Here is a 16,103-nt window from a genome sequence, read left to right on the forward strand (position 1 = left end):
GCTGGATGACCTGACAGATATATTGGACCAAGGTCCAACCACTGACCTGGTGCTGCCATTTCATATGGCCTTACAAAGAAGGGAGGCGGCGGCAGCGGCTTGGACTGCTCCGGAGAGTCTCCCGGCAGTTAATAAGTCGTTACTGAAAAAATACCGTCCAGCCAGTGGCAACCCCTGCTGCTTGTCTACGCACCCCACTCTAGAGAGTTTTGTGGTGCAGGCGGCTACGGCCCCAGCAAAGCAGACTGCATACCCTACCATCCCTCTGGATAGGGACGACAAGCACTTTGACGGTTGGGCGAAGAAACTATTTTTGTCTGGGCGGTATGGCTTTAAAGGCAGCCAACTCCGTTTGTGCCTTAGCAAGAATCACTCACACTCTGTTGAATTGTGTATTTTTGGCGGCTGAACATATTCCCAAAGGGGAGGAACGGGATGGTTTTCTGGCCCTCGTGCAGGATGGCAAGGATGCCATGTATGAAACAGTTCAGTCGGGTCTGGTCGTGGTAGACTGTCAGCCAGTCCCTGGCAGCGAGCACCGTGATGCGCAGGTTTGCGTGGTTACGCAAGCCGGGGTTTGCTCCTGATGTACAGTCCCAGCTTCTCAGCATGCCTTTTGATGGTGTCCATCTTTTTTGCAGCAAGGCTGACGAGAACCTTGAGAGGTTGCAGAGCGCCAAAGCTGCAGCAAAGTCGTTGAGCACTGCAGTACGTCAACCTCCGCCTTTTCGTTCTAGGGGACAGCAATGGAGGGTTGGTTCCTTTCGCTATTACTCTTCCTTTGTTAGATGGAGGGGAGCTGCCAGTCAAAGGGGCCAACGTAGGAGTACCAGAGGTGGAAAACAAGGTACTCGAGGTGCCAAAGCCGCTCGGGCAGTTGCCTCTTTGCCCTCAGGCACAGCCGCTTCAGCTCAGTCATGAGGCCATGTCCCATGGTTCGCCGGTTGGGGGAAGGCAGGCGCAGCATCTGGTAGAATGGCGTGCCATTACTTCAGATGTGTGGGTTCTGGAGATCGTAGCCCACGGCTACTGTCTTCCTTTCCGGCAGTAGCCTTGCGGCAATCCACCGGGGAAGCTCTTTGAAGAGTCCAGATCCGTCCTTACGCAGTAAATCCTATCCCTGCTGGAGGAAGGCGCCATAGAATTGGTGCCTGTAGCGGAGAGGAACAAGGGATGGTAGTCCCCATATTTTTTGATCCCGAAAAAAGACAGGGGAGGAGGTCAAATCCATCATGGACTTGCGTGGTCTGAACAAGCTCCTCAGGATGGACAAGTTCAAGATGGTTACTCTCTCAAGTCCTCCAGGCCCTTCAACTTTAGGATTGGTTGGTGTTTCTTGACTTCAAGGATGCTTACTTTCATGTGCTGAATCATCCCAAGCACAGGAAGTACCTGAGGTTCGCGGTTGGCGACTCACATTTTCATTTTCGGGTCCTGCCGTTTGGATTGACCTCCGCCCTGATGGTCTTCACCAAGCTAATGGTGGTGGTGGTGGCAGCGTATCTCAGGAAAGGGAGGGATTCACGTCTACCCATACCTGGACGATTGGTTGATCAGGGCATGCTCTCCCGAGCAAGTCCTGGATCATCTGTCCATCACCTGCCACTCCCTTCACAAGCTGGGCTTCTCACTCAAATTAAAGAAGTCCCACTTGACACCCACCCAGCGGCTCCAGTACATCGGAGCAGTGCTTGACACCTCCCTGGGGCAGTGTTCGCCTCCCCAGGTGAGGGCTCATCACATTCTGCAGATGGTTAACAAGTTTCAACATGCCCAGAATCTCCCGGCGTTTGAGTTCTTGGGGTTGCTCGGCCTCATGGCATCCTGAATTGTATTGGTGCCGGAGGCCAGGCTTCAGATGAGATCTCTGCAGTGGGCTCTCAAGATGCAGTGGTCGCAGTCCTTCGGCAGGATGTCGGATCCCGTTCAGGTGCCGCCCTCGGTTGCCCAGGATCTTCTGTGCTGGGCCGACAAAGGCAATCTGAGGAAGGGAGCACCATTTTGGCTACCCTGGCCGGAGGTGACTGTCGAGACGGACGCATCCCTCACGGGATGGGGAGCTCATGCCAACGAGTTGACAGTCAGCGGTCGTTGGTCTCCGTCGGAGTCCAGATTCCACTTCAATCTTTAAGAGCTGCTGGCTGTCAGGCTAGCCCTGAAGGCTTTTCTGCCGTCTGTGCGTGGGGGAAAAATGTCCTGATCCTGACGGACAATACAGTGGCAAAGCACTACCTCAACAAAAAGGGGGAGGGGCAGGGTCACTCCCACTGTGCAGAGAGGGGATGCAGCTCTGGTTCTGGGCCATCCAGCAGGAAATTTCGATCTCAGCAGTTCATCTGGCCGGACACGAAAACGCAGTGGCAGACGCTCTGAGCAGGCAGACCACGGTCTCTCACGAATGGGAGCTGGCTCAGGAAGTTCTTTTGGAGATCTTTGCCCTTTGGGGGACCCCACAAGTGGATCTCTTTGCCACCAGTGTCAACCGGAAGTGCGAAAGATTCTGCTCGCAGTAATTTACTCCAAGAGGAGCCTTGGGGGACACGTTCGTAGTGGAGTGATCCTTCCCACTACTGTACGCGTTTCCTCCAGTTCCCGTCATTCTGCAAATGTTGCGGAGGTTACGGAGGTTCGGTTCCTGAATGATCCTCATTGCTCCGGCATGGGCCCAGAGAGCGTGGTACCCAGACCTTCTAGACATGTCCATCTGCCCTCCACGCTGTCTTCCCTACCGAGACGATCTGCTCTCACGGGAGGGAGGGGGTTGGTTTCTCCCTCCTGAGGTCAAGTCCCTCAGCCTTCATGCTTGGTATCTGAAAGGTTGAGGTGTAAGGAGTGGGACTCCCCGAAGACATGATGGAGGTGTTGCTTTCGGCCAGAAGGCCTGCAACAAAATCCCTGTACCGTTGCCGTTGGAGAAAGTTCTGCGACTGGTGCAAGGTAAAGAATGTGGATCCTTTTCAGGGTTCAATTTATGTGGTTCTGTCTTTTTTGCTTTTTTTAGCCCACTAGGGCCTGCAAGTGGGTACCATTAATGGTTACCTGGTGGGCGTTGTCCATATTTAAGCGCTCGTCTGAGGAGTGTTCTTATTTTAAGATCATTTGATTTCTCAGTTCATAAAAGAACTAATGTGTTTCCACCGTCACCTTTCCAGGTGCCAGGATGGGATTTGAACTTGGTTCTAAAATTCCTAATGGGAGCTCCGTTTGAGCCCTTACATTCTTGTCCTTTGAGACTGTTTACCTTTAAGACTGTATTTTTAGTTGCGGTTATTCCGCTCACAGAGTGAGTGAGTTGCAGGCACTGTCCGCCAAGCCACCTTTCACGGTGTTCTATAAGGACAGGGTTGTCCTTAGGGTTCGTCCTTTTCTTCCGAAGGTTGTGTCGGAATTTCATTTGAGCCAGAATGTAATTCTTCCGGCGTTCTATCCTCCTCCGCATCCTGGTAAGGAAGAGGAGAGGCTCCATAGGTTGGATCCGAGGAGAGCTTTGAGCTTCTATCTCTCACGGATGTCCTGGGTCAGAGTGGACGATCAGCTATTTGTAGGATACGCAGGAAGGTGTTTAGGTCAAGCTGTTACCAAGCAGATCTTGTCCAGATGGATTATTTTGATGATCTATGAACGTTACCATTTGGCGGGTAAGGACCCTGCGGTAGGTTTACGGTCCCATTCTACTAGGGGTGTGGCTGGCTCTACTTCTCTGCAGAGGGGTGTAAATTATGGGCCTCTGTCCATACGTTTGTAAAGCACTATTCCCTGGACTCTATCCATGGGCAAGATTTGGCCTTTTTGTAAGGCGGTCTTCTATTCTGCTATTTGATTGGGCATTCTAAAATTCTAAATTCTTTTCCCACCTCCATACGTTGGTACTTCTTTGGGAGTCTGTCAGAGATGTGGAATATGTCGGAGGACACAATCCCCTCGAAACACAAGTTACTTTCTTACCTGGTAACATTCTTTCGATGGGATGTTCCTCTGACGTATTCCACATCGAACCCTCCCAGCCTGCCCCTCTACAGAATTTCTTATGCAAGTGCATCTTAGGTTCCGCAAGGCTTTCTGTAGTCGTACTGGCAGTATATTGGTGCCACACGTTCTGGGAAAAAACTACAACTGAGGCTACGGGCGTCCTACATATAACATCCGGTGACGTCGACTCTTGACGGGGGCCCTTGAGGGACAGCATATCGACGTAGGACACCGATGCCGAAAATGTTTCCGTAACAGCACAGCTGTGGACATTACTGTCGGAGATGTGGAATACGTCGGAGGAACATCCCATCGAAAGAACGTTACCAGGTAAGAAAGTAACTTGGTCTTCTCTTCCAGCAGGGCTTCAAGGTCAAGCGTCAGTTTCACTCCAGTTACTATTCGTAGTTCAGCTCTGAACACTTCTGAACACGATTCCTAGCAGTGAGAGGTCCCCAGATATACTGTTGATCTCCCATTCATTCCGCTGGGTCACACACAAGCATCCAATCACTACGAAGGGCATTCAGCAGTCTGTCAGCCAATCAGGTGCACAGTGCATTCAGGCCAGTCTTCTCCATTCAGACACTCACAACACAGAATGTGGATTTGGACAAGTACCACGCCATTCAACACTACACACTGCATTCATACCAGTTTCGGGCAGGGCTGTCTCCGTCATTGTGTCAAACACCAGAAAGTAGACATCCACAACAAGAAGTGCATATTCGTCACACACTCCATTCGCCCAGGTCCCACCCAAAGGTGTAACCACGACATACGGTCATTGGGAAGGCTCCAGCCAGTCTGGTCGGCACTTCCCCACACTACCATATATGGAACTTCCACCCAACAGCCAGTCAGGGGGAAGGGACAGTCAGGGCTTCCCGGGACTTCGGGAAGATCAAGGTAACAGGCGATGGAAGGCAAGAGGCCACGGGGCCATCTTGTCCATCAGGAATCTAGAGTCCAAAGACGGGGCCTGGGCATCCCAAAATGGAGGATGCTCAGGGCACCAGTCAATTTTGCATGGAGCTGCCACCAGCCAGTACCCTGCTCCGTTGGCCACCCACAGGTGCCCAAAAACATACACTAGGGCCACAGGGTTTTACCCCCACCCATGGGTGCCATAAGGGTATCCCATGGGTCTCTTCACCAAAACCAAAAGAGCTGCACCGCCAGGAAACCCCTATGAACTCCTGCGCGGAAAACACGACAGAACACATGATAAAGTAGTAAGGGACAAGGATACGGAGGCCCTGTCCCTCCGATGCATTTCCAGCATCACACAGGCACCACGGATGTGGACTGAAACTAGACGGTTCCAGTCCCCTTTCTGGGACACAAACCACTCGCGTGCATGCACCACCACCACCACGCATGCACCGTCCACCTCCACTCTCCCATCCGACCACCTTACCCCAGCCACCCTCTGTTCACCCAGACCCCCACCTTCCACCCTTCCACCCCTCACTCCCCTCCTACCCCCCTCCCCCACAAACCTCATGGCAGTCATTTTGGGGTCCTAGTCACATTTACTAGTGATACACGATAAACGCAAATGTGCGTTCATGTTTCTTATGGGTGCTCCATTTGAGCCCTTCAATTTTTGATCATTAAGACTATTCGCCAGTAAGGTGATTTTCCTGGGATAGATTCTCATCTATCAGAAAAGTTCCATCTTTCTGTCGCCTTTTCTCTTCCTCATCTTCCAAGGCCTAGGAACGGTTCAATCAGCTAGTTGGCCTCTCGCTCAGCTAGTAACTCTTGGGGATGTAGTAACTGAGGGAGAGGCCATGAAAGATGACAAGCTTTTTGTTGGTTATGCTGGCAGGGTCGAGACCAACACGTTGATCGTCTGCACTTTGGGATGCTATGACCTGGCTGGTAAGGATAGTACCAAAATGTTTCTCGGCTCATTCCACCAGAGGGCTGGCTGCCACCACTGTTCTGCAATGGGAGTCAACGTTCTGGATGTTTCCCATGTGGCTTCGTGGACATCTCTGCAGACGTTTGCAAAGCATTCCCGCTTGTATTCTCAGTCGGGAAAGATGCTTGTTTTGCTAGAGCGGTCCCCCAGTTTTTTCTGGTTAAGGTGGTGTCCTTGCTCTCTCATCGCTTTCAGAAAAATGTACTGCTGCGGGAGTCTGAGATGAGGAATCCTTGGGAGGAAGGAATTCATTAAAATCACAAATTACTTCTCCCAGTAATGTTCTTTCTGGTGGATGTTCCTCCAACGGATTCCTCATCGCCCTTCCTACCTGACCCTCGTGGCGATCACTGATAACATCTTGGTTGTGTGGTCTCTCGGAGTGCTAGAGAAAAAAGGTGGAGTTAAGGTAAAGGGTGAGGCACCTCAATATATATATTGCTCCCATCATCGTATCCAGTGCAGGCTGTGTAGAGATGTGGGGCGAAGCGGACGCAGAGCCATGCTTGGCCCCCCTGGCAGCAGAAATGTTTCTGAGGAGCAGCTGCACTGGGAGATTGATATCAAAGATGAGGAATCCATGGGGGGCACATCTATCAGAAAGTACATTACCGAGGGGCAAGTCATTTTATTATTTTGGTGGATGTGGTAGGTTAGCAGCATTAAATGGTGCTTTTGCTCTGAGAATGTCTGGACCGTCATGTCGGTTGTTAGCCACAAGTTGAATTTGATAGCTGGGTGGACAATACTGATTCGGGACATCTGGGTAATGTTTTAAGAGTTGATCTTTTCCCTTGCTTACATGTGTTCTACCCCTCTGTGGTCTTATCACTGGTGATGAGGTTGAGGATGGTGCTTAGAAAATGTGATTGTTATATACCTGGGGAAAAAATAAGTGGGCGAATTTAAGATTGGAAGCGGGAATGTAGAGGAGTGATTGAGTTGTTTGTGCTGGTGGTAATATTCTTTTTGTCAATGTGATTTTTTTTTCTCCTTTTAATGAAAACATTTACGAAGCAATGGGTCACACGCATTTGTTTCGGTGAATATAAGATATAATGTTAACACAACAGCTCATTGATAAGGGGCCGGTTCCTTACATTTTTATCAATGGTAAAAAAAAAAGTGACCGGAAAATACATGTTCAATAAACAGTACTTGGATGTTGCTCACCTTTAAACATATAGCTGCTGTCTTATCACGTGTGCTACAATTGTGGGACCATTGAAACAAGTGAAAAATTCTTGCTCAAATGCAGCTCTTTTTGTTAAATAATTTGTCTCCAAAACTGAAATGTTTTGTAAAAGGAATGCAGTGCGGGAACCATGCATTCTGTCTCTGCTAGTTGAAGAGTTTAGGCTTTGATAGAATGCTGTGGAATTCCTTAGAAAAGTAATTTTCAAAGAAGTGACCTGCCTTTTTATTTATTTTTTTCCATATGCAGTGCCTTTACTTTCCCGAATCCTGCCTTCTGATGCTTGTAAAATATATAAACAGGGTATAAATATAAGGTAAGCAGTGCTTTATTTTTTTCTACTGTAGATTTGTTGTTGAAAGAAAATAAAAATGTGACCTATTTTAGATTGTCCAGCATTGGGTCTCCCATAGATTCACATGCTTTACATATTCCACGTCTTCCAGCTGGGAATACTTGTAATCATTTAAAATCGGCTACCATCAAAACCTTTACAATGCACAGTATAGCCATCTCACATTGGGCATTTTGTCCTTATTCAGTTCTCAAGTGTTGGATTTTAAGATGAATCCTTCCAAGTCCGAAATCGTAAACCTATTACGCCCCGAGGGGAGGTTCTGCGAATACATAAAGAGGTACCAACTGTGATTGAGAACCAGGAGCCTTCCTGACCCTATCTAAATTATACAGAGCAAACTACCCCAGGTTTATGGACCAAATTATTATGAAAGACCCCAACAGGAGCTATATGTTGGATGGTTGTGGCCGGTAGCCGTAGTTAAATTAAACATTCTCCCAAGATTGCTATACCTGTTTCTGGCCCTTTACATATTAGTTTCCAGTACAGTCCTGGCAGTGATCAAGTCAGATATGACCTACATTTGGAATGGTTAACAACTCAGAATAGCCATGAGAACCCATGATCTCGCCAAGTTAAGAGGGGGTGGGTTGCCAGGCATCCAAGTTAAGAAAATTGCTAGAATGGAGCAATCTGGACACCACAAATCTTGTGCCTGCTGGAGGAACTTCGGCAAAGAGATTCAATGCCATATAATCCGAGCTTTTCATGCTACTGTGGTGTAAAGTTTGGGATTGAAACTTATATGTACTCCCCTTGCACATTACAGTGTTATAATAATGAGGAGATACTGCAAACTGCCATGTTTATACAACTGTTTCTTGGTTGTGCTAAGTGAGGCTTTGGGATTTTACTGCACATATCTTTGCGATGAAGGCTCTTCGCCTACGGTGTAACTATGCTTGCATTCACATCTCTCGCTTCTGACTCGTTTGCCTTTTGGCATATGTAACCATGTTTTAGGCTCTCACTTTCTTAGGAGTAGAGGCATTGGCAGATGGAAGTCCTCTCATTGTAAGTGTTCTTCCCTTCCTCATTGCGTGTGTGAATCTTTGAGGAGTATATTCAACTTCATTAAACATATTACAATATGCTGTTCTTCCTGATAAGTCTTGCATGTAAGAACACAGCTGTATCTAAGACGTGTATAGTGGGGGTGTGTTCCCTGCTAGCAACATAGTTTCTCCAGCATGGGGTCTGGCATGGATTCATATGCTCATGAATATTCCCTGTCGAATCCTCAGTAAAAGAAAAAATCAGTTAGTTTCATTTCTGAACTGTCTTTCTCCTAACAACCAATCACTGAGCTCTGGGTCATACTGCCCCCAGCCAATGACTGCCCTCTACCTAAGCACCTCCTCTGGCAGCCATCTTCAGCTTTTTACTGCACGTTGAAGTGCTGGGAGTCCTTGTGCTTGCTCTTGGAGCTTTTGCTGCGTTTTCGCTTTTTGAGTGTTGTACTCTATTTTTCGGTCAATCGAGCCGTGTGCTCAACCGATCATCCTGCCGACTAACTGGGACCAGTTTTTCAGATTTTTCAACACCCCTCGAGGGCTGTTTTTGTCAAGTGTTCTTGGAGGCTTCCAGAAGGTTCTTCAGGCCTACACTGCGTGGATCATGTCGGACAATCCTTCCCTCTTCAAGCTGTGCTCCGACTGTGGTTTGCGGAATGTATACATGGAAGACCAGCATTCCCATTGCCTGTATTGCCCGCACCCAACGCACAATGAGGAAGATTGTTCATTTTTGCTATGGCTTTTCGAAGCGCTCGTTGAGGACCGACCTCACTGGTTGGAAGCGTGGCTGCAGGCCAATACCTCTGCACCGGGTGGTACCCAGGGGCATGCCTCTCCCGGATCCGGAACATCTGAGCGGGCTTCTAAGTACTTTGAGGGCGCTCCACCCATGGGGGCCTAACGCAAGGCCTAGCACTGCAAGTCCGCTTCCGTTGGGGTCGCCGCTGCTGCGGGTCCAACAACGGGCATGGCGCACCCATCTCAATCTACGTCAATCTTCAGTCAACGCTCTGGTTCCTCATCCAAGAGAAAGTCGGATAACCCGGGTAAGCTATGGGAGAACCCGGAGAAGACCAGACAGGAGAAGGCCAAGCATGGTACGGTGTCCAGCCTACCTGCAGCGGAGAAGGCCAAAGGAGTCAGATCCGGCTCCTAAGAAAAAGGCCAAACAGGACAAGACCACCGATTCGGCCTTCTTCAGGGCCAGTCAAGACAAAGGACCCAGCCTCCCTATGAAGTCCCAGGTACACCAGGCGAAATCTTCACCCTCCCTCGAGCTGGTGGCGGCATCGCTTTTAAAGGCCGTAGGGTGCCCCGGCAATAGGGGGGAGGCTACGAATATGCCCGCTGATGAGACCCGGAGAAGAGTATGCCGGCCCTCGGCCCAAACGACCCTGATGGACCCGAAGAAAGGGGGGCGGGGGTATTGAAGGTCTTCAGGGAACAGACATTTCTTTGGCTGAAGAGGAGGAGGGTGTCCTTTCCGGCCATACCATCCAAGAGGGCTACTACGACGACTGAGGTACCGGGCACTCGCCCCACGACTGGGGCAACGACGATGGCAGGGATACCGTTGATGGCAAGGGGCCCCGGGATGAGGACCCAGGCCCTTCTACTCCCCAGAGGCCTCCTAGAGATTTTGCACGGGATATCATCTCAGCACTCAACATATTGGTGCCTGAGTTGCAGAGGAGAATAGACTATCCCGCCATCCGCCCCTCCTGCGGCGCCAGTGCCGGCTGCCCTGTTGCCATCGGGGGAACGACTGACCAAGAAGGAGACACCTGATGCCTCCATGCCAACCTTCTCCACCCTCTCCACAGCCCCTCCTCCCCCCCCCCCTAATCCCCAAAGGAGACAGAATCAGACACCGCAGCGACGGGCACGGATGACGGCGGGATGGGGGACCTCCCGTCTCCTCTGCCCAGAGCTTCTCCTCCGGACGAGATGGGATCGTTCCAGGCAATGATCTCTCGAGCATCGAGCTTTTCCAGCTCACACCGGAGGAAAAGGAGGAAGGAAGGCTTCTTGTGTCAGCGCTGGGAGGTGAAGAGGAAGACCATCCTCTTGGTCCCTCTACTGGATGATGTTTGGGACGAACAGCTGGCTCTGATGAAGAATCCCTTCATAGCCCAGCGAAGAGACCAGCTGGAGAAAAAGTACAGGGTGCCGGACTCGGTGTCAGTGGCCGCCAGGAAGAAATAGTAAGGCTCAACGTCTTTTGCTTCATCCACCCCTGCGGACAGTCAGGGAAAGAAATTGGACGCGATGGGTAGGAAGGTTATCTACTCTGCGGGCCCACGATTAAGGTGGCCAACGCCCTTGCCATCGTAGCCAGATGAGACCGGGAGCTGTGGTCTTTAAGCTAGCTCTGCTCCTGGACTTCCACCCCGACAACAAGCGGGTCGAGGCCTTGGAACTTCTTCAAGAAGGGGAGGTGGCATCGGATCATGCAGTTACAGTGCCCATGGACATTGCGGCTCCGGGGTTGTGCCAGATGGGTAACAGCGTCTGTCTTCATCATGGTTGGCTCAGGGCCACCAACTTTACGCAGGAGGTCCAGACAAGGGTTTTGGACATGCCCTTTGACGGGGACAACCTGTTCGGAAAACCTGTTGATGAATCCCTCCAAGCCATCAAGGCGGACACAGACGGGACGTGCCCTGGGCACTCTACAACTACGGCAGTCCTTTTGTTCCCCAGGAGGGAAGTCTAGCCGGTCTTCAAGGAGTTTCGGTGGGGGCTCCTCTTAACACCAGCCCTCTTACTCTTCAACCCAGGAAGCCAACCGGCAACGCTCCAAGGCCTTCGGGTGCTGTCGCCGTCGTCGTCAGGGACCGCAGGGCGGCCCGTCGACCTCCAAACGGGATTGAACCGGCCAGGATGTCGGGGGGACCCCACCCGGGCACCCCAGTGGGAGGCCGGCTGGCAAACTTAATCAGCGTGTGGAAGACCATATCCACTGACTGCTGGGTGCTGGACTCTCTCGCCCACAGACGCACCCTAGAATTCCAACTAAGTGTCCTCGAATACCAACTGTGGCCCGGAAGGAGAACCTTGACCCTCAGCTGCTGCTGGAGGTGCGGGCCATGTTAAGGAAAGGGGTGATGGAGCTAGTTCCAAAGCGGCTCCAGAGTTTTTTCAAGGTACTTCCTTGTACGAAAGAAAACCGGGGGCTGGAGGCCCATCCTCAACCTACGATGACTGAGCAAATAAAGTCCCAGGAGTTGAGAATGGTCACTCTTCAACACATGCTCGTACAACTGTTAGAGGGAGACTTTCTGGAAGATGCATACTTTCCCCTTCCACAAAGGACACAGCAGGTTTCTGCGCTACGTCCAAGGGAAGCATTACCAATTCAAGGCCCTTCCCTTTGGACTGAAGTCGGCACCCAGAGTTTTCACTAAGTGCCTGGCTCCGGTGGCAGCCCATCTACAACACTGCAAGGGATCCCCGTCTACCCTTACTTGGATGACTGGCTCATCCGGGCCAGATCAAGCGACATTGCCGTCGACCACGCGGCGAGGACCGTCCGCTTACTGACTGATCTGGGGTTCTCAGTGAATTATGCAAAGTCCTGCTTGACTACATCGCAAGACACTCTGTTCCTGTGATCCTGGCTCGACACAGTGCCCTGCCTGGCGTCACCGTCGGAGGAGAGGATAGCGGCTATCTTGAGCAGGGTGAAAAGGCTGTTGGCACTGAAGATGGCCACGGTGAGGACCATCAAGTCTCTTCTCTGGATGATATCTTGCATTTACCTGATTCGGCTCTGCAGGTTGCGGATGCGCCCGTTACAGGAGTTCCTCGATGCCCGTTGGGTCCAAGATGTCTGGAGGTTTCCAGGCCAGGATCCCGCTCAACGAGGAGTTCCGTCGAGCGATCAGGTGTTGGGGCGTGCACTCTCCTCTAGCCAGAAGCAAAGATGTCCAGTACTCCCCCACCCCTGTTCCCCCCGTGCCTGGAGACAGTAACGACGGATGCTTCCCTGGACGTTTGGGGATCCCACGCCGGCCTTCTTCATGCCAGAGGTCTATGGTTGCTGGAAGAGAAGACATTTCACATCAACATCCTGGAACCAAGGACGGTATTTTGGGCCCTCAAGTCGTTTCTGCCATCCCTCAAGGGGCAAAGTGGTGAGGGTCTTCATGGAAAATACCACCATGTTTTACATCTGTAAACAGGGGGGGGTGGGGGAGACCAGATCCCCAGCGCTCTCCAGAGAGGCGCAGGACGTATGGCACGGGGCAGTCGCCCACGGGATATTACTCATCCCGTTTCACCTGGCAGGTTTAAAAAAACACTGTGGCCGACTCCCTCAGCTGGGAGCTACGATCTTGCCACTAGTGGGAGCTTTGGTGTGATCAAGAGTATTACTTTATTATTATACTTTATTGTGATACAATCCAAAAATTGGATTTTACACAACTCATAAGTTTATACATCTCAATAAAAAGCACACTTATATATCTCAAAATACAAACAGACCAAAACAGGACATAAACAAAACAGTTCAACTCAATCATTGAATATTGATTATTGATAATTCCTCAACCCAATACGGCAATAGACAAAGAAGTGGTAATAAGGTTTTCAGTGAAGTAAAGGCTTCACATGGTTCCATACCCTGAAGAGAGCTAGCTGAAGGCCTAAAGTGGATGGATTTAAACATCCATACCAAAAGAACTCCTCTTTTATTGCCTCAAGGTTGTGGACCCATTTTTCGTATAAGTTCATGTATATCGGTCCCAATTTTGGGCAAAGTGTTAGTACATGCCATGCAGATTCCAGTGCTCCTGTTTTCTTACATATTCTACATTCACGTGGGATTTTTAGCCTTGGTCCAGTTATGGTAAGCAAGGGGAGCTGATTTGTTCTTAGTTGTAGCAAAAAGCGTCTAACATCAGGTGCTGGGGTGAGCAAGAGATACACCTGGGGTCTGAGATATCTATGGGTAACGTGAAGTACTGCCTCATACCCTTTCAAGGTAGCTAAATGCTCCACATTCAAGCACCAATCCCACTTATTCAGCTTATCTTGAAATGCTCTTTTCTGGTGAATAAATGGTAAGTGTTTTAGCTTGTCATAGGGCCAGTCAATCTCCATAAACAGTGATTCATTCAATTGTTTATAAGACCCCCGCTTGGATGTTTTTCCAACTCAAAACATTGCCCTGCCAGTTTGAGCAATTTACAGCGTGGATTGGCTAGGGCTTTCAAATAGAAGGAACCTCTCGTGCGCAGTGCCATCCCTCTCAGGGACACAAGACCCAATTCCAATTTTAAGTACTGTACTGAGCATGAAGGTCCCAGTCCAAAGACAGAACGCCAATAGTGTCCCTCTACTATATTTAGCCACATTAAGTCCTGCATTGCTAAGGCCTCCAGGCCGTATAGCACAGTAGGGACAAAGCACTGCATATACAACTTCATAATACCAGCCATGCTAAAGCCAGCCGTCCCCTTTGCAAATCTACAGGCCTGGAGGGTGAGCAATTTAGCTCGTCTTTTTTTGTTTCTGATAATGGCTTCATAGTCTGATAAGGCCATAAAATCCAGCCCCAGATATGGGTATTGCTTCACCACTTCAATGGTTCCCAAGTTAGTATCAATACCAGATCTTCTTGGCCCTTTTCTTGCAATAGCCATTATTTTTGTTTTTTCCAGGTTTATAACAAGACCCAGATTAGCAGTGTATTCCTGTAGTTCATTAAATAGTCTTAACACCGGATAGTGTCCGGTCAAATAGGATTAGATCATCTGCATATAGCATTCCCGTAAGTGGGGTATCCTTCAATTTAGGAGGGCAGTTAGATTTTAACGCCATACGTGCTAGTAAGTCTGCTATATATAAATTATACAGCATAGGGGCCGTTACGCATCCATGCTTTACTCCTATGTTGGTGTAGATCTCTTTGGATACCTCCCCCCGATCATTAAGGCGGACCCTTGTTACGGTATTGCTATGCAGGGCTATCGGAATATCTAAAATCCAATGTGGACATTCCATATCTTTTAACTTGCACCACAGGGTATCCCGATCTACCAGATCAAAAGCACTTGTGAAGTCTACAAAAACAATGAAGAGTGTGGCATCCTTACAGCTCATGGTGTTATTTATTAGCATGTCTAGGACCCTGATGTTATGGGTAGTGCCTGCTCCAGGTCTAAAGCCAGTTTGGGCAAAATGCAAGATCTGTCTTTCAGTAACCCAGTTTTCAATCTCTTTAAGGACCAGCGTGTTAAAGATTTTACTACTCACATCCAGCATTGAGAGTAGGCGATAGTTGGCCGGTAAAGATCGCTCCCCCTTTTTGTATATATGTATCAATATAGGCTTTTTCCAAGTAGTAGGAATTTGGCTAGATCTACAAATCCTTGAATATAGTGTGAGTAATATCTGAGCCCAATTATGTGGGTTCTGTTTCAATACCACATTGGCCAATCCGTTTGGGCCTGGAGCATTGGATGATTTTAAATTCAATATAGCCTGTTTTATACAGCTATAGCTCAGAGGGAGGGGCCAAGTTTGTACCCATATAGTACTTTGTATGTTGGTCGTATTCTCTCTGTAAAATTTGTTAGAAATATAATCTACCCATTTTTCTTCCTGGATGGGGTTTAAAACCTTCAACCTCTGTTCTCCTCCCACCTTTGTTAATATTTGCCAGATCTTGCGGCTATTTTTGCTACAGAGGGCTTCAGCAAATTTTTGCCATTTACTTATTTTTTGAGCCTGGCGATACCTTTTTAGCCAATTGTGATAATTACGTTTTATCTTTAGGGTCTCTAAAGTAAGTGTGTCCACCTCAAAGGTAGAAGATTTTTGTGTTCTTAAGGATCTTAAGGCTCTTCGCATAAGGCGTTTCTGGTCTCTGATATTTGCGTCAAACGCTCGAGTGCTCCCATTCTTCCAACTTATCGTCGGGGTAGGGTTGGCTTTAAAGAGTGAGTGTGTTAAGTGGGTAATCCAATTTTCAATTTCTTCAGGACTCTTACCCCACATTAATTGCTTAATGGTCTTATCCCTAGGGAAGGAGATAGAGGTCATTTTTTCAATATTTCTATGTGTCCATCTGATCTTGTTACCCGCCGAATTAGAAGTCAAATATTTACAGGAATCCACCTTTATGCTATCCCTTCCACCTTCTACGGCTAATGTGAGGGGTCCATGATCACTAAAGTCATTCAGCATGACGTCTAAATACATGATATATGGTAGAATACTCTCCGATACAGCCACATAATCCAGGACAGAGCTCTTTTCCCCCACAGCCCAGGTAACTTTCCCAGGTATATCTCCCCTCGTACGACCGTTTAAAATGGATAAATTCCATTCTCTCATGATGTCCAGCCAGAGGCTTCCTTTGTTGTTACTCTTCAATAGGGGATTATCACATATATTCTGGACATATCGATAGTTCCCACATCCTTCCAAGTCCATGCATTTTGCATTCAGATCTCCACAAAGTATCACTGCAGGCTTCTTATCCCTGGTGTACCAGGCAGACAGTATAGTGTCTAATTTATCTCCTATGGATTCAGTATACTGCTCACCCGGCGGATCATAGATATTAATTATTAGTACCTCATTACAACCTGCCCAGCCCCCTGGAGGTTTTATTTCAATAGCCAA

General features: G+C 49.0%; 1 protein-coding gene across 1 annotated transcript in view; it reads left to right on the forward strand.

The window, feature by feature from the left end:
* ANKRD13C (ankyrin repeat domain 13C) overlaps positions 1-16,103 on the forward strand; it is an 893,039-nt gene that overhangs the window by 335,250 nt on the left and 541,686 nt on the right. The window contains exon 6 of the mRNA XM_069641918.1: positions 7,344-7,410. Coding sequence (XP_069498019.1) covers positions 7,344-7,410 — 67 coding nt within the window. The remainder of the gene's footprint in view (positions 1-7,343; positions 7,411-16,103) is intronic.

Source organism: Ambystoma mexicanum, chromosome 1q (assembly GCF_040938575.1).
Source record: "Ambystoma mexicanum isolate Mex_15411 chromosome 1q, UKY_AmexF1_1, whole genome shotgun sequence".
NCBI classification, from domain to species: domain Eukaryota; kingdom Metazoa; phylum Chordata; class Amphibia; order Caudata; family Ambystomatidae; genus Ambystoma; species Ambystoma mexicanum.